This window comes from Gigantopelta aegis, chromosome 6 (assembly GCF_016097555.1).
Source record: "Gigantopelta aegis isolate Gae_Host chromosome 6, Gae_host_genome, whole genome shotgun sequence".
Taxonomy (NCBI): Eukaryota; Metazoa; Mollusca; class Gastropoda; order Neomphalida; family Peltospiridae; genus Gigantopelta; species Gigantopelta aegis.
Genome location: NC_054704.1, coordinates 49,619,783 through 49,644,518, shown reverse-complemented (window position 1 = coordinate 49,644,518; position 24,736 = coordinate 49,619,783). Strand labels below are relative to the sequence as shown.

General features: G+C 35.8%; 1 protein-coding gene across 1 annotated transcript in view; it reads right to left on the bottom strand.

The window, feature by feature from the left end:
• LOC121374225 (E3 ubiquitin-protein ligase MIB1-like) overlaps window positions 1–24,736 on the bottom strand; it is a 97,758-nt gene that overhangs the window by 9,262 nt on the left and 63,760 nt on the right. The window contains exons 14-18 of the mRNA XM_041501223.1: window positions 8,307–8,439; window positions 5,259–5,345; window positions 4,428–4,556; window positions 1,927–2,108; window positions 398–611 (exon numbers count right to left, since the gene is read on the bottom strand). Coding sequence (XP_041357157.1) covers window positions 398–611; window positions 1,927–2,108; window positions 4,428–4,556; window positions 5,259–5,345; window positions 8,307–8,439 — 745 coding nt within the window. The remainder of the gene's footprint in view (window positions 1–397; window positions 612–1,926; window positions 2,109–4,427; window positions 4,557–5,258; window positions 5,346–8,306; window positions 8,440–24,736) is intronic.

Below are 24,736 nucleotides of genomic sequence, written 5' to 3'. Positions count from 1 at the left end.
TAATAGATAGTACTTTTAGTGTTATTGGCTTATATATGAAATATGTTTTTGCTGTTTGCTATATAAAAAGATATTTTGGATAAAAAACAATAATTTAAAAGGCAAATTTGTTTTCATTGAATTAGGCTATTTTCAGGCTATTTGCTGCTTTTTGAAAAAAGTGCTAATAGCTAAAGGGGCATTCTCATCATATGATTATTCACACCAATTTGTCACATGCGATTTGTCGGTCCTACAAAAATCGGAACAAATACGACTAAAGTCGTTCTCACAGTACGATTCGATCGCATGTGACAAGTCGGTGCAATTAATCGCATAATGAGAACACCCCTTGATGTAATCTACTAATCTGTGTACTCTATTAGAAATGTTTTTGATTAAAAAAGGCAAACAGTACCTTGGTACGTGACTGCACTGGTTCCTTGCACATGAGACACTTCTTGACCCGGGGAGAGCAGAGAGAGCACGTGGCAATGTGACCGCACGGTCCAAACAGAGTGTCTCGCTTCATGTCGGAACAGACCATACACTCTTCCAGAGATTCCTGGTCGTTGCGAATCACGGCAGCATTCGACGCTGGTGTCGTGGGGTTCGTCAACAGATATGTCAGACTAAAGAAATGAAATGTTGAAAATTATTATGAATTTCCAAATAACCAAAAAATATGAGGTAACACAAGTACATGTATAAATAAATTAATAAATGGATATTTAATGACATCCCAGGACCAAAAAATGTCAGCTATTGAGTGTCAAACAAAGCTTGATGATCTACATCAATATAACAAGGGTGGGAATTGGTGAACTGTAAAAAAGAGGAAATCTAGAGGGGTCCCGGAAATTCTTGAAATCCTAGGTTAAAATCTGTGCCATCTGAGACATTTTGGAGGAAAGGACGATTAAAATGCGAGGAAACGCAATGTTCCATGAGAGGAAAACCGAGGATCCGAGAAGAATTCCCACCCCTGATATAAACATTATAACATAATTAACAAGAATAGTGTAAGTAGCTGTGAAAGGGTCACATTCATGAAAGGCACAATTAATAACACATATCAACATAAAATAAAATAAAAATTAAAAGACAGAAACAAAAGCTATAGAAAACCAACCAACATATCAACAAACTATCAACAAAAAATGAAAATGATATTTGAAAACATGATCACAGATGTTTATAGAACTCATTATAAAAAATTTAAGAGAACTCTTAAGGAAACGTTAGAGAATGTTGTCACAACTGCACCATGATGAAGAACAGTGACAAAACCATTGTAATCTAAGATAACTGAAAACTACTTAGATAACAATTCTATGAAGCAATGAATAATAAATATTAATGCTGATGTTGTGGTGTTTGTCAACAGATATGTCAAAGCTAAAAATGAAATTTTAAAGTATATTATGAATTCCCAAACAACCTACATTCAAGGTAATATAAATATAACACACATTCTTAGAGTACTGCTAAAGCAACATAAAGCAATACATGTCCCCTACCGGGCCGAACAACATTTCTTATCTCCTAAATTCAAGGGTCATAACTCAATGAAAAATGGGTAAATTGTCATGAAAGTTAAACTTGTTCTGTAACAGTATGTGATAAAGCTATATACAAAATTTCATCTTAGTATCTTCAGGCATTGAAAAACAAAATTCAGGAAAACAAATGTTCATATCTTCCAAGTTCAAGGACCATAACTCTGTCAAAAATAGGTAAATCACCACGGAAGTCAAACTTGATCAATTACAGTACATGATAAAGCTAAACACAAACTTTCAGTTCAATATCTCAAGGCATTGAGAAAACAACATCTGGAAAACTATATATGGGATGGACGGACAGACAAACAGAAGTAAAGAGATGAAATCTGTAGTCCCTTCTGGTCCTAATGACCAAATCAGTTAAATATGCTGAGTATCCCACCTATTTCTCTCCTTGTGACACTTGGCTAGAGCCTTGCAGAGATTGGGATCAGGACAGAGGTCTAGAGGAGTTTGTCCCTTTTTGTTCTTGATGTTCAAGTCGGCGCCGTTTGCAGCGAGAAAACAGGCAATAGAAGCACTGGATTTCTTGTCCGCGCCGGGTGTTCCTAGACCCATCAGCAGCTGGAAACAGATTCAATAAGTAGCAACTTAATTACATTATATATTCTTAAACAGATGGCTAGAACCAATATACCCATAAAAACATATTAAGAGTTCACTTCCAAAACGGCAATATATGCCAATTTCCAGATTTTGGAGTTAGCTGTGAAGGTATACTGATGTTAATACCAATCAGCAGGGCTTCTAGTTTATGGTCGCCCCACTCCCATGGCTAGTAATATTCAGTGTTGGGCTAGTAAATAATTAGTATAACTAGCCCGATGGCTAGTGGGAAAAAACCCACTTGTCAAATGCTGCATTTACATATTTTGTAAATATGAATATCTTTCTCCCTCTTTCTACCCCAATCTAAGGATTTTAAGCTCAATCTCCCTCTTTAGGTGACATATCTGATTATTACTATTTGTAAAATTGTATTTATTTAAAGTAGGGCTAATGAATTTTTAATTGTGGCTAGTACATTTTTAAAATCACTGATCCCATGGCTAGTGGATTTTTATAAAATTCTAGAAACCCTGCAATCAGCAATAGAATTTCTGTGAAAATGTGATATACACTACGTCATGTTGCAGTAAAACCATGTTTTTCTCAAAATGACATAAATGGATATAATGGGTTTAATAGAGTAAACTAAAGCCTGTGAGGTTTAAACGGGGATATAACGTCTAAAATAAATTTAAGTTTCATTCTATAACCGTTACTTCTCAAGACGAAGGTGCGTTTTAAGAATTATAAAAAATGTATTTCGGGTTATTACAAAAAACCATGATGACAGAAATACTTCGTATGTACGAAAATGGATAATCTAAAAAATAAAATATAAGTAACTTCTAATTTTAATTATCAAAATGGCTCTAGCAGTGAAAAATATGTCGTAGTGTTTAAAAAATAGGGTCTGTCACTTTTATGTTATTTTTTATATTACAGAAAACTAATGACAGATATCTGCCTGATGGCAGGCAAGGCAGACTACCAAGTGCCAGGTGGGCTCATCAAATCCGGTATCTGTTTGAAATATCCCAAAATATTCCAACATACAATATATGGTAAAAAACCCAACCCAGAATTCAGAGTGGCCAAACTAACCCTTAATTAGTGTACACAAAAATGTACAATACTTTCATGTATTCGGAGGCATAGACACACCATGCTCCTATTATAATATGGTGGCTGGTTAATACAAGTCTCAGCAATTTAGATCTCACTAATTTCGGCAAATATTTTAATTTTTTTCTCTGTCTATTCTGAGCACAGAAAGGTCTTTTCAGCACAGTAATGTTATTAACAGCTGCTGAAGAGTTGTAGATATTTCAAGTTATGGTTATCTAACTAAAGCATAATATTTCCGCAGTTCTGTGTTTTTGAGGTCAACATGTTTTACTTAATTTGGGAGTGACTATTTTGAGCCTACATATTTAAGGCACAACACGTATCATCTTGACTTTGGTGCAGTCTAAAAGACCTGGGTATAAAAGGTAGTCACGACTATCTCAGGATGAGTAGACAATTTTACAAAATCATCAAATTAAACATAAAAATTTACAAACCCACAGTTTCAATTCCAACAAAATTCCAGTTATTTCACCAAAATAAAATTAAATTTGCAGATGGTTTTTAATATTAGCAGTTTGCAAATTATGTGACAGTGAGACAGTGAATCTGTTGGCATCAATGAAAATTGTGAGCGAGATGTAGCTTGGTGGTAGAGCACTCACATGAGATTCAACAAATATTACAATCAATTATTCAATCCTTATGATTTGATGCGAGCAAAACTATTTCCATGTAAGCAAGATTTTGCTCATTTATTTACTCAAAATTACTGCAAATTGCTCTCTTATATAATTTTCATAGAGCAATTTATTATCAAGTTTGATAGGGTAGTACAGATGTAGGTTTTCCCAACCCAGACATTACCCTACAACTAGTGTACCAAATGCCTTGGCACGTACAGTTATGTTTATTAGTAAAATGCATATAAAAGATGCCTTACTGCTAACCAGAATACTGTTGTGGCAATGGGTTTGTTCTCTTATTTTCTAGACCTAATTTTGCAGTTGTGTCATATTAGGTATCTAACAGACATTGTTTTTCTCATTCCAACCAGTGCACCACAACTGGTCAAAGGCTGTGGAAAAATGTAGCGGGTTTTCTCTGATGACTACGTGTCAGAATTACCAAATGTTTGACATCCACTAGCCGATTATTAATTAATCAATGTGCTCTAGTGGTGTCATTAAACAAAACAAACTTTAACTAATAGACATTGATTAAACAATGAAAAGGATTTTCTAAGGAGGGAGAGCTAAGAATGCACACCTTGCCGACATCCTGCATGTCTTGCAGCTGTCGAAGCTGAGACAGTGTGTGATGCCGCAGTGCCTCGTGTAGCGGAGAATCACCATCCTTGTCTGGTACATTCAGGTTGCAGCCCTCCCGCACCAGCAACTGAAATAACAAAAAACAGTCACTATTCAACCAATCTAAACTGCAATAAGAAGAAACACACTTAATTAAAAACACTCACTTAATATTCAACTCTAGAACCAATCTAAACTGAAAGTGAAAGAAAAATAAATTTAAAAATCCCAAAACTAAAACCTGTTTTACACTTTGACAAATTTCATTTGTATAAACTTTTCAATCAATGTGAAATTCTAAAAATATTAAAGATCGGTATGTTAACAAGAGTACCGGTGATACGCCCATCAGGAGTTTGATGGAAAACCATATCTATATCAATGAATATGTTACGGGTATGATTCACATCTAATTGTGTGAAATTTTTGCAATGGGATGAATGAACAGTTTATTTTGGACAGGTGGGGATAATGTTATGAGATAATCCATAATTTAAGAAATCCAATTTGTAAAAGGGAAATAACAGAGGATTAACATATCCTTAAGTACTGAACGTTTTGCAATTAATGCTATGGAGTGGACCATTTTCTGTTTCAGATTTTGGCTAATTCCATTTTTCTTAAGTTTTCAATTAATGTGAAATTCTAAGAAATAAAAGATAGGCATATTAAAACTAAAAAAGGGCGGGGACATGGAATTCCATTTCAGTCGATGAATTGTGCATTTCATCCCCTCAATATCTAGTGTATATTAAATGTAAACATCTGATGCTACCGGCACTGTACTTACCCTGACAATCTGCGTGTGCTGTCTCTCCACGGCTAGGTGCAGAGGAGTCTGCAGGTTCACGTTCTGTATGTCCATGTTGGACTTGCCCTGGAATAAAACTCAACAATACAGTTGTTGATAAACAAAAACACCTCTGCCAACAAAAATCAATACAAAGCAATGATAATAAATAATACTGTGAGATAATGAGCTCCAGTTTTCAGCAAAACGAGGTATTCAAGTTGGTTTTGTATCTGCAATGGACAGAAGGATGGATGGAAAGCTGGATACAGAGACAATGGTATTCAAGATCCTCTTGTGTTCACCATTTAAGTCTCGTTTGAGCTAATACGTAAAGTATTCTCGAGTAATAAATATCAATATTACAATAGTGTTATTTTTCAATGATGAGATAGATTACCGGTAAATCAATTCAATTATATTCAAAAACATTTGTCTATGGCTTATACATTATATACTGATTGTAAGTAATAAACCAAAAAAACAAATAAGTAGATAGGTTACTGTTGTCAAACATCACCATATACTCTTTTACAAATGCAAATTTTGTTGTCTCAAACAAATTAATAAACGACATTTGATGGCAAGAGACAAAGTAACTTTTTTGCAATAGCAAAAATATAATTCAATTGACTCTTTAACTTTTTGCAAGTTTTTCAAAATTTGCTATATAGGATGAATGGACAATAAAAATCAAAGAGGATTACCTGAAACTCCTGAAAACTATGCAAGTTGGAAAGGAATTATTAGTGATCTACAGAATACCACAGTTTGATTAACACCGATACAGTTTTACTCAAACTGCTGAGGATTCATTAATATTGGTCTAGCCAGTGGTCAATAATATATCAGTCAATCATAGGCTTTGTCGGCCTTGGTAAGACACTGAGGTTCATGCAGAATGTTTCTGCGATGTGATACTGAACACGCACGTAGGCCCATTGGTAAACTGCTCGCCTGAGGCACTGTCGGTCTAGGATCGATCCCTGTCAGTGGGCCCACTAGACTATTTCTCACTCCAGCCACTGTGGGACAGTGCATATAAAAGATCCTTTTCTACTAATGGAAAAAATGTAGTGGGTTTCCTCTCTAAGACTGTAAGAATGACCAAATGTTTGACATCAAATAGCCGATGATTAATAAATCAATGTGCGGTGTCGTTAAACTAACTTTACCTTTCAGAAAAGAACAAAACATGTAATGTATAGGCGATGACAGCCATGCCCAGGCAGTTATACCTACTGTAGGTGAACTATACCCTGGGGATGGTTCAGTTAACTAAAACAGAAGAGCTGTCTCAAATTTCCCAACTAAGAAGCTACAAGATTTTTTAGACTGAAGCTGTAGACACCAGACAAACAGACTAACATACTTGTTGGCTTACAACCCCACCCCCACTGTTGTCCTTTTAGATATAATTAACGCTACATGTAACCAACTGATTTTTAACAAAAAAGTACTCTTTAGGTGCACGTGATATTTGAGCAATCAGTTTGATAGATATACATTTTGTGTGTGCATGCAGCGGTGCATCTCTCTGTCGCTGAAGGGATGGACACCTTAACACTATATGTATGCCAACCACTCTGATGGGGGTATAAAATGCACTTTTCTCATTTTGGATTGTACGAAGATTTAAAACAAAACATCATTCAGTCTTTGTAATTTACCACATCACGTGGAATTTTTAAAGTAACAGTGATATCTAACCCAAATAAATTTTTCTTTAGTATTTTCAATCTACCACTAAAATATACAGGTAGTTCTCTTAAATATTGCACAATCAACAACAACAAAAAAAAAACGAAGAAAAGAAACAGTGCTTTTGGCACATTACCAATACCAGTCTAGTCAATGCTTGGATTTCTTATCAGTGTAAGACAGTGTGCAGATCACGTGGTCTGGCAACAGACATTTGGAAGAGCCGTTTCTGTATACTCCTCCTCCACCACCCCCACCCCCACCACATTGTAATGACTAATAGAAATTCAGGGTGGGGGAGGGGGGAGGAGTTTATTATTAATATTGTACTCAATACACGTATATATTTATATTTTTGAAATTAAAGGCTGATAAAATCTTATTACAACTGTAGCATCAACAGTAGCAGATTCAGGATGATTTCGACAGAGGAATTCAAAACCAGAAGATATCTTGGGTTTCTGAAATTTTCCGAAATCAGTTTTCACAGTATTCTGAATGCACTAATATTTTCATGGACATGAAAACAATTAAAATTATATATCCATGACTAAACATGCAATTTAGTAACTAAAAAAAAATGTAAATGCCATAAATGGTAACTTGTTATCAAATTTGTAACAATTTGATAATAAAAAAATATTTTGATAGTAATTGCCATTTTGATATTTCGAAATACTATAAAAAGAGGTGAATTGCTGAAATAGGCTATATGTGGAATTTGCATTCTAATAATCTTTTTTCTTTCTTTCATTAAAATCATAAATAATTGGAGACAACTGATTTTACAAAGCATTTTTTTGTAACTAGCCAAATAAGTTCACTAAAATTAGTTTGCAATTCTTGAAAAAAAAAAAAAAAATACCAGCAAATTAAGATTTTTTTCTTTTTAATTATCACTCTTCTTTTTTCATCTATTACAAAATGAGTACTAGTAGACATTATTTTCTTTTGCTACCAATTCCCCTTCATAGGGAAAGCATTTTTTTCATACTATGAAATTTACTACACGTTATTTATTTCTGAGCAGATTATTTTCTAAATTGCACTTTCCAAAACTTTTACTTTTCAGTCAACCCAAACTGAAATTATTTACAAAAAACATTTTTGTAGAAGGATTGGATGGACTATAGATGTCTCTCGAGCGGACTGCTTACATATAAAGCATATCGGTGTACTTTGGAATGCACTAGGTCCCCTGGTTTCAAGCATCATCCCCTCCCTATCAAAGTCCTGTATCTACATCTGATCTGTCATACTGCTAGCTTTCACGGTAACAATACAAGACATCCCACAATTTGAGCTGCTTCCCTCCATGAGTTTCTACCTCCTGTCTGCAGTACTAACCTGGTGCACCAAGAGTTCCGCTACCTCCACATGGTTGTTGAGGGCAGCCAGGTGCAGGGCAGTGTACCCATCGTCCTTCTTCTCATCTACAATCCACGGTCGAGGTAACTTCGACAGCAAAATGCGCATAGCACTGCAAAACAAAAAGAGAAGAGAATGCTATTTACTATCAGTGTACTGGATCCAGAGAAATTAAAAGTTTTTTTTTTTTTTTTTTTTACAATTCAACCATTCAGTGGCAAATCCTTGCAACTAATTTTTGGTCAATATTGCGATATTACCATTTTATGAGTTAATATGTTATGCCTAGGTAATCTGTTAATGAATTACTACAAACTGAGATGCAGTTGGCTTGTGAAGTTAGTGGAATCTTTTGCATCACAAAGCCAGAACCTATCACCTACACAGACCAAGACAAGGTCTCACCCAAAAATAACAGATCTATATTCAATAAAAATTTTTTAATAATAACAAAAATTAAAAAAAAGAAGAAGCCCAAAAACTGAATTAAAATCAGATACAAGAAACTATAAAGTTTAAGCAGTAATTTTATTGTTGCAATCAACCATTTCTTAATCAGGCATAACTTGTTCTTCTCAGAACAATGAATGAATGAATGAATGAATGAATGAATGAATGAATAAATAAATGAATGAATGAATGACACCGAAGCACAAAAATACATTAGCTATTGGGTATCAAATAAAGGTGATCTTAAAACAAGTACTATTTTGTGTTGCCAATGAATATAAGAATTTACAGCTAGCATATAAATGCATTAGTGACTATGATGGTTACAAATTCATGATTTATTATTAATCTTGCCTATGAATGTGATGGACTTTGTTTTTTCTTTATAACACATAACAATATTTGGCAGTGTAGATTATTGCACCAAAGGTAAAGCATTTTTATTATTGCAGACCAATCTCAAATTGGAATACTGATGGGAATTTCCAAATTTTTTACTCATTTAAGTATGTTAATTTCAGTGGATAATTTGGATTTGACAAATAGGTCAGCATCATGGAACAGCCAATCAGATATATTTAAATAAATTTCCAAAATGTGTTGGATACTGCAGTGCGATAGCACATACTACTCATCCAATGAATCTGTGCACTGTTATAGCGATACCATCTAACTGCATCTTGTAAACTAAATACAGTCTATATTTCCTAAAAACTAACATTATCTGATCCCACAAAATAATCTTAGTTAAAAGACGGTTATTGACAGTTCCAAAAATGTCATTTAAATTTGAATGGTTTTACAAATAAATGTCTGATCGACATGCGTTACATTTATCACACATTTTGCATTTAAGTAAATGCTATTGCCTTGATCATCAAAGTCAGGTGCTAACAGAGATATGGAGTCACCCAATCTTCCTGCCAAATCTACTGGCAACATACAGACAGCCCACAAGACAATTAACACCACCTGTCTATGCATAAATAAAAGGCAAAGGCCAATTATGCCAAACACAAGTGCACCAAAATAAGCAAATCTTACAAACTGAAAAATATATTACGGTATTATTATAGCATGTTATACACAGACGAAAATAACGTAGAGAGTGGAAAGAACACACAACCACACTGTTTATTGCTTCCTATCAGGTACATGTGTCTCACATTAGAGCTAGAGAATAAATAGTTTGAAAACCTGCTCCCACTACTTCACATGTATGTGGGATACTTGTATTATTGTTTAGAAGCAAGAAGTCTTCTAATTCCAGCAGACAGGAAAGTACCGACCACAGACTATGACATAAGCATGGTTGGAACTGGAAAACCTAACGAGTCTGTCTTTTGGGGTTGATCTTATGACTAATTGTACCTCAGGTGAGCATTCTAACACAGATCAGAGCTACATATCTCTCCAACACCACTTTATCAATCTTCAAACAATAATCTTAATATTTTCTTAAATTGATTTTTGGTCATTTCCAATTAGGGTTCAAGCAAGCTAGTCTGGGTACATACTTCAGCTATTGGAGTGTCACGATCATTGTGTTAATGGTTAGTGGAATATATTAGTAGTTAGAGAGAGAGAAGTCAGTGTAGTAGCTATATACTTCCCCACTCAGCTGTGAAAACTGACTCTTGATGAGAGCCAACACTGGGATGTGAACCCAGTACCAACCAGCTTTAACATGTTTAACCACTATACCACCAAGAAAGGCTTGTTTTGTTTATGATACCACTAGAGAACATGATTAAACAAGTTACATCGGCTATTGAATGTCAAACGTTTGATAATTCTGATGCAGACTTCTGAGGAAACCTACTATATACTTCTGTTATAGCAAGGGATCTTTTATATGTAATTTAAACAAGAGACCAGACAGCACACACTACAACCTTTGTTATACTACATTGGTGAGAAATTAAAAAAAAAAAACACCAATGAGTCCACTGATGGGGTACGATCCTACGACCCAAATATCTCAGGTGTGCACTCTACAACTAAACGAAAGATAGAAATGTTTTATTTAACAATGCACTCAACACATTTTATTTACGGTTATATGGCATCAAACATATGGTTAAGAACCACATAGATGGAGAGAGGAAACCTGCTGTCGCCACTTCATAGGCTACTCTTTTCGATTAGCAGCATGGGTTCTTTTATATGCACCATCCCACAGACAGGGTAGTACATACCACTGCCTTTGATATACCAGTCGTGGAGCACTGGCTGGAATGAGAAATAGCCCAATTGGCCCACTGACGGGGATCGATCCCACTCCGACCGCACGCTTTACCACTGGGCTGCGTCCCGCCTCTCAACTAAATGAGACCCTGTCCCCCCCCCCCCCCCCCCCCCCCCCCCCCCCCTTCACCTGGTATCTGCTTTCTGACTGATCACTTAATTGGGTCTATATAACAAATCAATGAAGTGGAGGACAACCCAACAAATGGGGTAGTTCAACTCTTGTGAAATGCTGGCCAGGTAGAGCAATTGGAGATGGCTGTACTTATCACCTTGTCAGTTAGTGGAGAGGAGTGAGGAATGGATAAGAGTACAGTTAGCCAGCCTCCCCAGCTATTTCATCAAGACCCAGGCCTCCAGTCCATCCATCACCATCTTTCACTTGAGGTCTTAACTGATAGATTGCACATACTGTGCAAGAGATACCTTTCCTTAATGCTTCGCCACAAAACTTCAAAGGCCAAATCCATGAAACTTTAAACATAAAACTGCTCTTTGATGCCAATAAAATAATCTTGTATTACTATTACACAGTACGTTGCTGACTGATTTCTTAATAAATCTTGAAGGAAAAAAAAAGAGCGAAGACTCAGAAGTGGTAATAATATGGATGCCCTAAAGTCCAATAAAATAATATTGTTATTAGTATTCAGTGAGTTACTGATTGATTTTTTCATAAATTCTGAAGGAAATAAATCAGAGAAAAAATTTAGAATTTGTAATAATATGAATGCCCTAGAGTAAGTTTCATTTTACACATTTTAAAAATAAGTTTTCCTTACCAATGTACTGGTAAAAGATTAACTTATAGTCCGTCCCACAGGGAACATACTATGGTATTTACAACAAATTATTAATTTCTGAGCTCATTGATTTGTAAATTGCACACAAAAATAGTACTTCTCTTTTTACGTCAAACCAAACTGAAATTATTTACAAAAAACATTTTTATAGAATGATAGAATAGACTATAGATTGGTTCAAGGCTATTTATTGATTTGTTTATAACAAAATAGTATATTGCAGTGTTTATTAAGTAAACACATATAATAATAGTTATAAGTATTATTACTGTCATTATCTACACGTCTATTTGACATTTATGCCAGTTTTGCCAAACCTGGTTGTTGCTGTTTTGTTTTTTGGGGTGTTTTTTTCTAAACTTCTCAATTACATGCACCTAACAATAGACTGACAGAAACCAGTTAAATCATCATTTGAAAAGCAGAAAAAAAATATATTAAGTGCACATGGCATGTTAAATAACTCTTAATTATCTATCTCTTAAAAACTACAGAAAATGTTGAAGTTGAAATTAAAAAAAAAAAACCAAAATGTATAGAAACATGGACAATGCATTTTTTATTTGGATTCATTTGCGTACAATAATAACAATAAATTCTAATGTTTCATTAATTTATTATAAAAACACAAGAAGTACAGAAAAAAAATTCTTAGAAAAAAAGTGTACCCCCACCCCCCACACTCCCCCCCCAAAATTTCCTTTTGATAATAAAATATACATCTTAGCATTAATTTAACCAAGACATTTTAATACCCATGTGTCAATTTAAGGTAGTTTCTTCCTAATGATGGCTCTAATGAATATTACATCATGCCAGTCTGGTCCAGTCCATCATCACCGAATGGAATCTCAAGACTGACAATTTAGCCTAATTAAGCAGAAGCCAAAGATCTCCTAGATACATGTTCTGCTTAATCCTATTAGCACCTTCCCAGATAGCCTCTGAAACCCAAGTTTACCTTATCACCTGGAGCTCAAAACCTGGCTGGGAACCGCCCCAGGGGTGGATTTCTAGGGGGAGGGGGTTATTACCTTGTTTGGACATGCACTATGGGAGGGGGCACACATTACCATATGGGGTAGATAGAGGTTAATCTCCATAGGACCAGCTGTCAGAAAGGACTATGAGGCCACTTTGGGGATTTCAGAAAGTGAGAAATAAAATAACCAGAGAGAAATTGCATGTAACACGTAGATATGTATTTTTGCACATGATACACATGAAAGACTACTGATGTATTGATTTTCTTACATCATGTTTAGAAATCAAGTGACATATTAATTTAATTGTCTTTCTTTTTTTGGGGTCAATTTTCTTTTTTACTCACGTTTAAAAAAAAATCCATTTAGGGTGTAGAATTCACTTATGATTTATGAGTTTTTGTCTTGTTTAACAACACCACTGGAGCACATCTCTTAATTAATCATCGGCTACTGAATGTCAAACATGTACTAATTTTGAAACATTGTCTTCAGAAAAAACCTGTAACATTTTTTTCATTAGCAGCAAGGGATCTTTTACCGGTATATGCACTTTCCCATAGACAGGACAGCACTTGTTCCCGCCATTTGTAATGTCCTATAAAAAAAATTGCTTACGTAAGTAATGTACTTCATACTGACCCTGTTATGCATATCGTAAAATAAAAAATACTGCAATGATTGTAGTCATGTACATCTTTCTTTTTTTAACAGTACACTACACTTAAAAACAATTACTCCTTTTTAACAGAAAATAATGATTTGCCATGTCGGAAATGTTGGAAGGATGCCCCACGAACTGTTATCTTTTGAAGATGGATCTCAAAGCCTCAGAGCTGTGGTGGTAATTCTATTTAAAGCCTCTTACACAGTGGCTCTACAGCAAGATATGGAGTAAGTGAAAAACATTGCATTACACCTGGCTAAGCAGTAGAAAATATAAATGTACTTCAAATTTACTTTAAATGTAAATGTACTTTAAATCTGTACCATTCACCTTCTGTTAACAACATGTACATGTACAGGGTATAGGCTCAACCAATGATATGGTGATATGTGCTGTCCTATTCTTACACTTAAAACCCCCCACATTTTTGACAATATATGGCTAGCTGGACTGACTGTCCAAGGCAGTTAATTAATGGTCAGTTGGTAGTGATTAGTGAGAGAAGTTTAAGTCAATCTGATTAAAATTAGCTCTACTGGTCTACCAGTAGAGCTAACAGCATTGCATGAATTCCTATGTCTAGGTGACATTTCATCTATAAATAACAATTTAAATATCGACCAATTACATTTCGCCTTTTATAGCGTTATTCGGGAGCATACAAATTCTAAAAATATCGGGCAATAGGCAATATTTATGCAATAGGCGAACTTGTTGGTCTATTTCAACATTAAAAAATAGGGGGGAAAATGCAGTAATAAACTCTGGATTGTGCACTAGTATAAACAGATTTTATGGCTATACCATCACAGGGTTTTTTTTCGTCTTGAAACAAATTTTATATAAACATTTTTTTATTGAAATTAGTTTCTGGCATACTTTGTAATTATCCTCGGCATAATCGCGAATCAAATCACTGGCATGATTTTGCAAGTCTGGTTTTGATTGGTCGAATGAAAGGTAAACTGGACATGAGCTCCAACGGGGTGCTATTAGATCCACAGGTAATAGTAATTAACCAATGGAGCTAATTTTACTTAGATTGAGTTTAAGTAGTCGTCTTACACCTTCCCATTTAACCATTAATATTTATTCTAAGTGGAAATCAGTACTGGGATGTTAACCTTGTACCTACTAGTCTTAATATGGGAATGATAAAGTAATGCTCTAAAAGTCTAAGAAAGCAATAAGTAAAAAAAAAAATTAGTTAAAAAGTTAAAATTTATTTTGTTTAATGATGCCATAAGAGCAAAAAGATTATAAATTTTAATGGCTATTGTTGTCAAACATTTGGTAATTCTGACATGTAGTCTTCAGAAGAAACCTGTTTAATTTTTTCATAAGCAGCAAGGGATCTTTTATATGCATTCTCCCACAGACAGGATAGCATATACCACAACCTTTTATATACCAGTCATGGATGCACTGGTTGTTCGGATGGGGAAAAACAAATGGGTTGACCCAAACACCCCAGCCAAGTGATCAGTAACAAAAACACACCCCGACCTCAAAAAAAAAAAAAAAAAAAAAAAAAAAAAAAAAAATAATAATAATAATTGAAGGAAGGAAGGAACTGGTTGATTTAACGACACACTCAACACATTTTATTTACGGTTATATGGCATCGGACATATGGTTAAGGACCACACAGATATTGATGGAGGAAACCCACTGTCGCCACTTCATGGGCTACTTTTTACAATTAGCAGCAAGGGATCTTTTATATGCACCATCCCATAGACAGGATAGCACATACCATGGCCTTTGATGTACCAGTCATGATGTACTGGCTGGAGCGAGAAATAGTCCAATGGGCCCACTGACAGGGATCGATCCCAAAACCGACTGCGCATCAAGTGAGCGCTTTACCACTGGGCTACGTCCCGCCCCAAAATAACTGATTACCGTATATAACATTCAGTAAAATGTACGGAATGATCAATGAAACAATAGTATAATAAAATATTTATAGAGATAAGTAATATTACATTTTAAAATTTATATAATGGCAAAATATGACCAGCTAGTGAAAACTAAAACCAGAAACTGAATTGAATCAGCCAGAATAAATAAATACTGGTAACATTTACAGACTTCAAGACAGAACCCAAACGAGGCCCCCTAACAGACAGCCCAGATGTTTTGATGGTCAATCAGCACAGAAGAGTGATTAGAATTCTGCAGTAACTTGCACCATCTTCCTCCAACATCCCCTGACTGGAGCCGCATCGGGTTTCACACACAGTAGCAAGACCCACAGGCCTTCACTTTCTTCAAGTCTGACACCCATACCAGGTTATGACACTGGGTAACAGTGCTGGACACATACTTGATGAAAGCTTATTTTAAATAGAAACAGTTTATACCAGCCAGCTGTGTTGATGTAACCCGTGTGGTGTAACTCCTGGTGTAATTCCTGGTGTAATTTCGGACTTACAGCATATGGGCAAGGGGCCTGCCTTGTGTCAGTCATTGCCAATCAGTTACCTATGTGTATGTAAATACCTTTGTCCTTATTACCAGAGTTATTAGCCAGCTGGCACATTTCTCAATAAGATGAACTTGTAACACCGAGAGAGAGAGATAAGCATGGGGAAAGTATTATGGAAGGAAATGTTTTATTTTATTTACAGTTATATGGCATCAGACATATGGTTAAGGACTACACAGATATAGAGAGATGAAACCCACTGTCGCCACTTCATGGGCTACTCTTTTCGATTAGCAGCAAGGGGTCTTTTATATGCACCATCCCACAGACAGGATAGTACATACCACAGCCTTTGTTACACCAGTTGTGGATCACTGGCTGGAGCGAGAAATAGCCCGATGGGGGTCACCGACTGGGATCGATCCTAAACCTACCGCGCATCAAGCGAGCACTTTACCACTGGGCTATGTCCCAGTGCTGGGGCCAGTATATGTGGTAAAGTGGAACAACATGGTTTATGTGAAATACTAGAATAGGTCGTTAGTTTTTGTTTCATATATACTATCTGTTCCCCTCAACTTATCTCATCTAGTTATCCTCCCACCACCACTAAAAAAATATTTTTAAATTTTAAAAACAAATTACATTATGTGCTTTACGTTGCACTAAAAGACTATTGAGTTGAGATATACTCATACCAAATATTAGAAAAAGAAAATCTATGAAATTATGCATGCATTCAAAGCAATTAAACTAAGTTTAACCCTAAGAGAAACTTTCAATAAAGATTTAATTTTTTAACTAGCTCAGCTGTATCTGATATTTTACAAACTGTGAACTGCACATTAGTTGTAAAAACAAACCCAACCTCTCAATCCTAAACAAGTGGGAATGTGATCAAATACATGTATACTGCTGAACAAACTTCAACTTGACTGACAAACGGTCATGACAAAAAGGTCACACCATAGACTGGTATTAAGCATTTTGCATGTGAGCCAAGAAAAGTAGTACGGCAGTAGAAAAGTTCAGACCAGCAGGTGAATAAGTCTAAAAATAATAAAAGCTGAATGCTGCATGATTCTTTTTAAAGAAGAAACAAAACAATTTTACAATAAATGCATACCTAATTTTGTTTGGGTTGGGTATTGTTTTGGCTTTTGCCAGAATTATAAAAAAATGATGAGATCCATGTATGTTCAAATAACACATATGTATACATGTACATATGATTAATTAGTGTTGGGTTTTTAAACTAATAAAATCTTGTTTTATGAAGATGCATAATATATATACTTTCATACTATTATTTTAGATGGTTGTAATTTTATTAATTTTTTTAGGTTGTTTTTTTAGGTGTATTTTTTTGGGGGGGGGGGGGGGTAGAGGGTAAAATTGAATAATATCAAAAATATAAAAAAAATAGGGGGAGGGGGCTTCTACAGGAAATGACCAACACAAAGTCTAGCACAGCCTGCCTTGGAGCCATGTGTGGTATATTATGCAAATACTGGGGTTGGCCCAGAATCCCAGACATAATGGTTTCTCCTGCCTTCATCATTAACATATGGGGCAGCTCACTGGGAGATTACGTTTCCATGGAAACTGGAAAAGCACATCAGACAGAAGCAATTTCTGCAAGCGGTTGCAGTCAGGAATTGATCTGCAATAAAATTACTAGGAACAGGGCCACCACACAGCGACCTTTACTACTTGCATGAAGCACAAAAAACTCCCTGGGGCAAAACTGTTAGGGTAGGGCATTCCCTCCTACTAACAGTGCATAAATAATGTCATTACAATATATATATCCTGGTCTGGCGGTATTTTCCAATAATTGCATGTCCAGTGTTCTATAGTGAATGGCAGTGTGGTTTAGATCCCCAGCACTTCGCTCTCTCTCTCTCTGGCTCTGTGTGTGTGTGTCTCCTACTCACCGAATGCCAAGTTGACATTAACCCAGGCTGTAAATAGGCCTTATAAGTATGGCTGTCATTTGAGAATTAGAGTGAATGCATTCCGCACAGATCAAAAAACTCTCGCCATGAATACGTTTGATCTATTTCCAGAAATGAGGTGAGTACACATGGTGCCTAATTGTTGATGAAGTAAGAATTGCTGTAATAGTGAATGCGTTTTTCTCCTCTCTCGGTATATATATACATATATATATATAAATAATAAGAGGAGGGCTCATACTGTGTGCACACACACACGTTGTTGATGCAGTATGGTGTTGTGGTTCGGCTGTGACTGTGACATTTTCCTCACAAAACTGGAATAATACAACAGCCGACTTACGGTTCAAGTGAGGGAAATCAGCTGACTTAGCACTGGGTGTGACCGCTTGCTTGTCATTCAATATGATTTTCGTGCCAGTAATAAGATGTTGGCAGAGGCAGCTAGCTCGTTTAAATTTGACATCCATAGGGAAATGTTTTCAAAAATACAAATCATTAACTGTAGCATGTGCTGCACTGTTTACATTCATCCCCAGTATAATTCTGTCGTAAAGGGTGAGGATGAAAAATAGAACCCAGAAAAATAATTAAAATACTGTATATTGTGATCCACAGGGAAATGTTTTCAAAATACAGATCCCTCTTTCCATCATACAATTGATACAATGGACATTAACAGTAGCATGTGCTGCATTGTGTATATTCATCCCCAGTATAATTCTGTTGTAAAGGGTAAGGATACCCCCCCCCCCCGAAAAATCATTAAAATTATTAAATAATTTAAAATACTGTATGTAAGATCCACAGGGAAATATTTTCAAAATTCAAATCCCTCTATCCATTATATAAGTGATACATGTACATTAACATGCTATACATGTACTGTACTGTTTATATTCATGCACAGTATAATTCTGTTGTAAAGAGTGAGGATAAAACAAAGATGGACATTTTTTTTTTAAATGCTGCAATTGATACTTAATACAAAGTAGATAAATGTATGTTGAGAACCTTAGGGAAATGTGTTCAAAACACAGATCCTACTATCCACCAAACAACTGATACACCAACTGTAGCATGTACTGCACTGTATGGATTCATCCCCAATGTAATTCTGTTGTAAATCAAGAGTAGTCAGAGCGAGGATGAAAAAAGGGAAATCGTTAAAATGCTGAAATGAATACCTAATACAACTAGATAAATGTATGCTGAGATCAAAAGAAAAATGTTTTCAAAATATAGATCCTACTATCCATCAAACAACTGTAACATGTGTCGCAATGTTTATATTCATCTGCAGAATAATTCTGTTGTAAATCAAGATTAGTGCGAGGATGAAAAAAGGTGTGTGTGGGTGTGTGGGAATCATTAATACCTAATTACAAACAAGATAAATTAAATGTATGTTGAATGCAAATTTGTCAAAATAAGGTAGCAACTGGTGAATCATCAAATATTGTTACTTACACGCCTACTACATTTTACAGATTGCATTGCAGATTAATTACTTTGTTTAGAAAGATGCTTACATAAGCTGCTTAATTTCAATAAGGAGATTCCTATTTTGAAACAGAGCGAACATCCTGTTGAATGTGAATTCAGCATAAATGAAGTATAAATAAATCAGATACCAGAATTATGCAACATTTTAATGTTATATAAAAATGCTCTTATATAACATTTTATAATAACTGAAGGAAATTTGATGTCATATGGCATTTACAAGACATTAAAAAAAACCCCAAATCACACAGAAAAGTTAAAGAATTGAATCCTGAATGGGAAAATATGAATATTCAATATTTTATAAACTTAAAATCAGGCATGTGATTGAAATATTTCTAAAAAAGCTGAAAATGATACATGCATGCCAAAGGCGTGTAATCGAGTGCAGAATACACGAGATGACTAGGGGGGTCTGGGAGCAGGAACATTTTTTAAAAAGCGGAATTCTGCCAATTAGCGGAAGAATCATATGCCTGTAAAATGCTGAATATTCTTAATATTTTTACTTTGTTTTATTTATACATTCTAATTTGATTATTATTGTTTATATTTTAAAATGTATCCTTAGTAAAGTTTACTGGGTTAAATAAAAATACTCTTCTTCAATCTTAAAACATTATCCCAACCATCCCTTATGCAGTTCCATTTAATAAGCTAAACACATAACTAAATAAAAACACACCCAACTTGGAAAGTGTTGCCTTTCTTGTCGACAAGACAACAGTTTGTGGGCAGTATATAAACTTCTATGACAAGTGAAAACCTTCTAACAGTATAAAACTATTTTATGAGAGATAATACATGTACATCAACAGTTACTGTGCTGTCAGCTGATATTCCAAAGATGTGTACATGTAACTTCCTTTCAACATAACCCAATATGGCACAGCTAAAGGCAGGAAGACCATCTGTCCAATGGAAAAAACAGGTGCAGATTTAGAGGGGGATTATAGACCCCTAAACCTATTCTAATGTATTGGATCTGTCCCTGTCTCATTTTGTCTGTTTGTTGGTCCCCTCTCTTTCTTTCCTCCCTTTTTCTCCCTCCCTCACTCTGTCTGTCTGTCTCTTCTCCAACATTTTTCTCTTTCATCCCTCTCACTCACCTCCTCCTCCTCTCTCTCTTTCTACACATACCTCCCTACCTCCTTTCTCGTTTATATTTCTTTGCTGAACTATAAACAAACAACAGCTACACATCAAACATGAATTTCAGTTAAAAGTGTGACTCAGTGGTACATGGAAATTCATTTCTTATTTTAAAATCAATATCCATCAACAGATATATCACAATGTTTCCCTTTCAGGGGTGCAGAAAATGAAAAATATGTCACTATAGTCCGTTGGACCAATATTGTTCAAAATTTACTAACCCGTCAGAATTTATACTAGTATAGTAGTGTTGGTATAAAGTGCTCCTACTGGCAGTAGCTAGTGGGAATTTCCCCAATAACTCGGTCGGTATTGTGCTGGATCTCATACATGGGAGTCTGGTTCAAATCTCTTCAGTGGAGGTTGGTTTATGTCACACCAGTGGATGCATTAGGCTATCCATTATGGTGCAGGTTGAAGGTACTGCTTTTTAACCAATACCAGATGGCTGGTATTCAAAGGTCAACACATAATCTTTGTTTCTGAATAATGTGTATTTAAAAAACATCTTCCTGCGACTTGAAAAGAACAGCTTGTGTGGTGGCAAGCCAGTTCTGTCCCTCATCCTATGGACAACATGTAGAGGGGTTTGTACCTTTGACATAACTGGCATGTCTCTAAGTTACACTTATACAGGGCAGGATCTAGCTCAGTCGGTAGAACGGTTGCTTGAGGTGCTTGGGTCAATACCCTTGGTGAACCCATTCTGTTCCCCCCCCCCCCCCCCCATCCTAACCAGTGTCCCATGACTGGTATATCAAAGGCCATGGTATGTGTTGTCCTGTCTATGGGAAAATGCATATAAAAGATCCCTTGCTACGAATGGAAAAATGTAGCGATTTTCCTATCTAAGACTATATGTCAAAAATATCAAATGTCTGACATCAAATATCCAGTGATTAATAACTCAATGTGCTCTAGTGGTGTTGTTAAACAAAATATCCCTTGCTGCTAATGGAATAATGTAGCCAGTTTCCTCTTGAAGACTGTGTCACAATTACCAAAAATCTGACATCCAATAACAATGTGTTAGAGATAGCATTGAGCAAATGTTCCATTTTTTTTTTTTTTACTCAGGAACAAATATGAACTGTTAAAAAAAGTCTGCAAAGAATTTTTTCAGTGTATATTAATATGGGTGTGAGATGGCTAATATTTACTAACAAAACAGAGAGAGAAAAATATTTTATTTAACGACACACTCATCATATTTTAACTTCAGTTAGGACCAGAAATAATTAGAGAGGAAACCCACTGTTACAACTGCATGGGCTACTCTTTTTTCATTAGCAGCTAAAGACCTTTTATATGCATTATCCTTCAGATGGGATAGTACATACCGTGGTATTTGTTACACCAGTTCTGGAATAATGGCTGGAACAAGAAATAACCCAATGGGCCCATCAAGGAGGATCGATCCTAGACTGACTGCTCATCAGGTTAGCACTTTGCCAATGGGCTACGTTTCACCCCCTATTTACTAAAATGATGGTCAAAGGCTACTTGTCTGGCACATTTTGAAATTTCTATGATAACAATGATGATTTCCAAACATCTGGAGTGCATATATAATCAGCAATTCTTTTAATGATGATCTTGCAAAACAGAAAAAAAAGAAATCGGCAACAAAGTTGAAAGGCAGGACTGGGTCGGAACTGCCCCAAACAATTGACCCGTTAAACTGCAGGTATAAATGCTTATCAAGTGATATACTGTGAAACCCTTGTAAACTGGACCTTCAGGAAACTGGAATTCCTTTAAAACTGAAAGTTTACTGTTCATTTGTTTTGAAAACATCAATACAGAAAAAACTTCTCTAACTGAATACCCCTTAAAGTCTTTTTACTTGAGTCCTGCGAGATTTCGGTTTAGAGGGGTTTCAGTGATATATTTTATCCGAACAAGAATCTTCTTTTATATATAAGCCAGAGGTTCTTTTGTAGGTCACAAATCAACATCGGTTCTTGTACATATGTACACAAGTATCCATATATTTATCTACACGAGTCTGAGAATCAAAACTATGTACATGTACCCACAAGCTAGTTTTTCTAATCTTATCAGTTACCGGCCATGCAGGGAGCTGGAGGCCAAAATGCTAGATAAACACTGTGAAGTTGTGCCTCCATAGACAAGCAGTATGATTCATACCAGCTTCCAGTCCCACATGGCCATTAATACAGGAGCGGAATGAATCAATATAACACTATGTCAGAATATATTACATCAGTCATTTGTTGTCAAGTCACTGCAGATTTTACCAAACACAGTTTTTGCTACACTTACATGTACGTGTATACTTAACATTGTGCACATGATTAGGAGTAATATTTAAAGCAATTACTGCCAGGACACGTTTTCACTTAGATCAATACCAATTACTAGCAGTACAAACCTACACATGTAGTCAGTAAATGCAGTGCACATGTTCATAGATCCTATATGCCATGTACACACTGTCGCATATCATTTGGGTGCAGTTAAGTTTATATAGAAAGAAAGAAATGTTTTATATAACAACGCACTCAACACATTTTATTTACGGTTATATGGCGTCAGACATATGGTTAAGGACCATACATATATTGAGAGAGGAAACCTGCTGTCGCCACTTCATGGGCTACTCTTTTCGATTAGCAGCAAGGGATCTTTTATATGCACCATCCCACAGACAGGGTAGTACATACCACGGCCTTTGATATACCAGTCATGGTGCACTGGCTGGACCGAGAAATAGCGCAAAGGGGCCACTCATGGGGATTGATCTCACACCGACCACGCATCGAGTGAGCGCTGTACCACTGGGCTACATCCCGCCCCAGTTAAGTTTATATAGCTGCACGGTACTAAATTTAAAATGTACATGAAAAGAAAGAAATGTTTTATTTAACGACGCACTCAACACATTTTATTTACAGTTATATGGCGTCAGACATATGGTTAAGGACCACACAGATTTTGAGAGGAAACCTGCTGTCGCCACTACATGGGCTACTCTTCTGATTAGCAGCAAGGGATCTTTTATTTGCGCTTCCCACAGGCAGGACAGCACAAACCATGGCCTTTGTTGAACCAGTTATGGATCACTGGTCGGTGCAAGTGGTTTACACCTACCCACTGAGCCTTGCGGAGCACTCACTCAGGGTTTGGAGTCGGTATCTGGATTAAAAATCCCATGCCTCGACTGGGATCTGAACCCAGTACCTACCAGCCTGTAGACCGATGGCCTGCCACGCCACCGAGGCCAGTAAAATGTACATGAAAGTCATTGTTTATTCATCAAATGTGCATACATGTATAGTACATGTTTTATAAACACTACATACATATAAAATTATGTGAAACTAGACACAAGCTTTGATGGTACAGTCAGGTGCATTTTTTTTTGGGGGGGGGTGGGGGGGGGGTGGTGGTGATGGTGGGTGGCTGTGGAGAGTGGAGGGTAAACAATAAAAATGTAATATAGTTCAGTGGCACTTAAAAACAAGACTCTCACCTTATACAAAGGCAAACATAATTAACTGACCCACAATTGGGGTGAGGTGGGGTGAGCAAGCCCTTTGAGCTCCACCTAAATCTGCACCACACAGTGGTTACTGATATGTCTTCTGTATTAAGACAGAAGTCATAATCTAATATTAGCTCCCCCAACATATTTATTTTAATCTTCAGATTGACCTATATAACAATAATATTCATGAAATAAAACCAAAATTTTACATTAAAAAACATGTGTGGTTTATGTGTTGTAATTCTTATTTAATGGTTTCCTGTTGTAAATTTAACATAATATATGCTTCATTGGAAAACACATTAGTTCATTTTTGCAAAAGCAAAGTGGCAGTGTCTGAATGAGCTGCCAAGTTTGTAATATGTATGATCGAGGAACTCCCATGGCAAACTGCCTGGAACAGCTTCAGGAAGGCTGCTCATCCAATTATTGCTTTAAGAACATGTACTCCTTGCCTTGTGCCGGCTAATGGGGGTAACCCATCTGTGGAACATTTTAAAACTGACATGGTGCACATAACAGAAAACTTAAAATCAACTACCAGAAAGTCAAATTATAAAATATAACAAATCATGCTTTCTATACATCCTAAAATAAATAAATAATAATAATAAAATAATAATAATAATAATAAAAAAATAAAAAAATAGAATTTTTTTTTAATAATAATACTACTAATTTTTTAATAATGATAATAA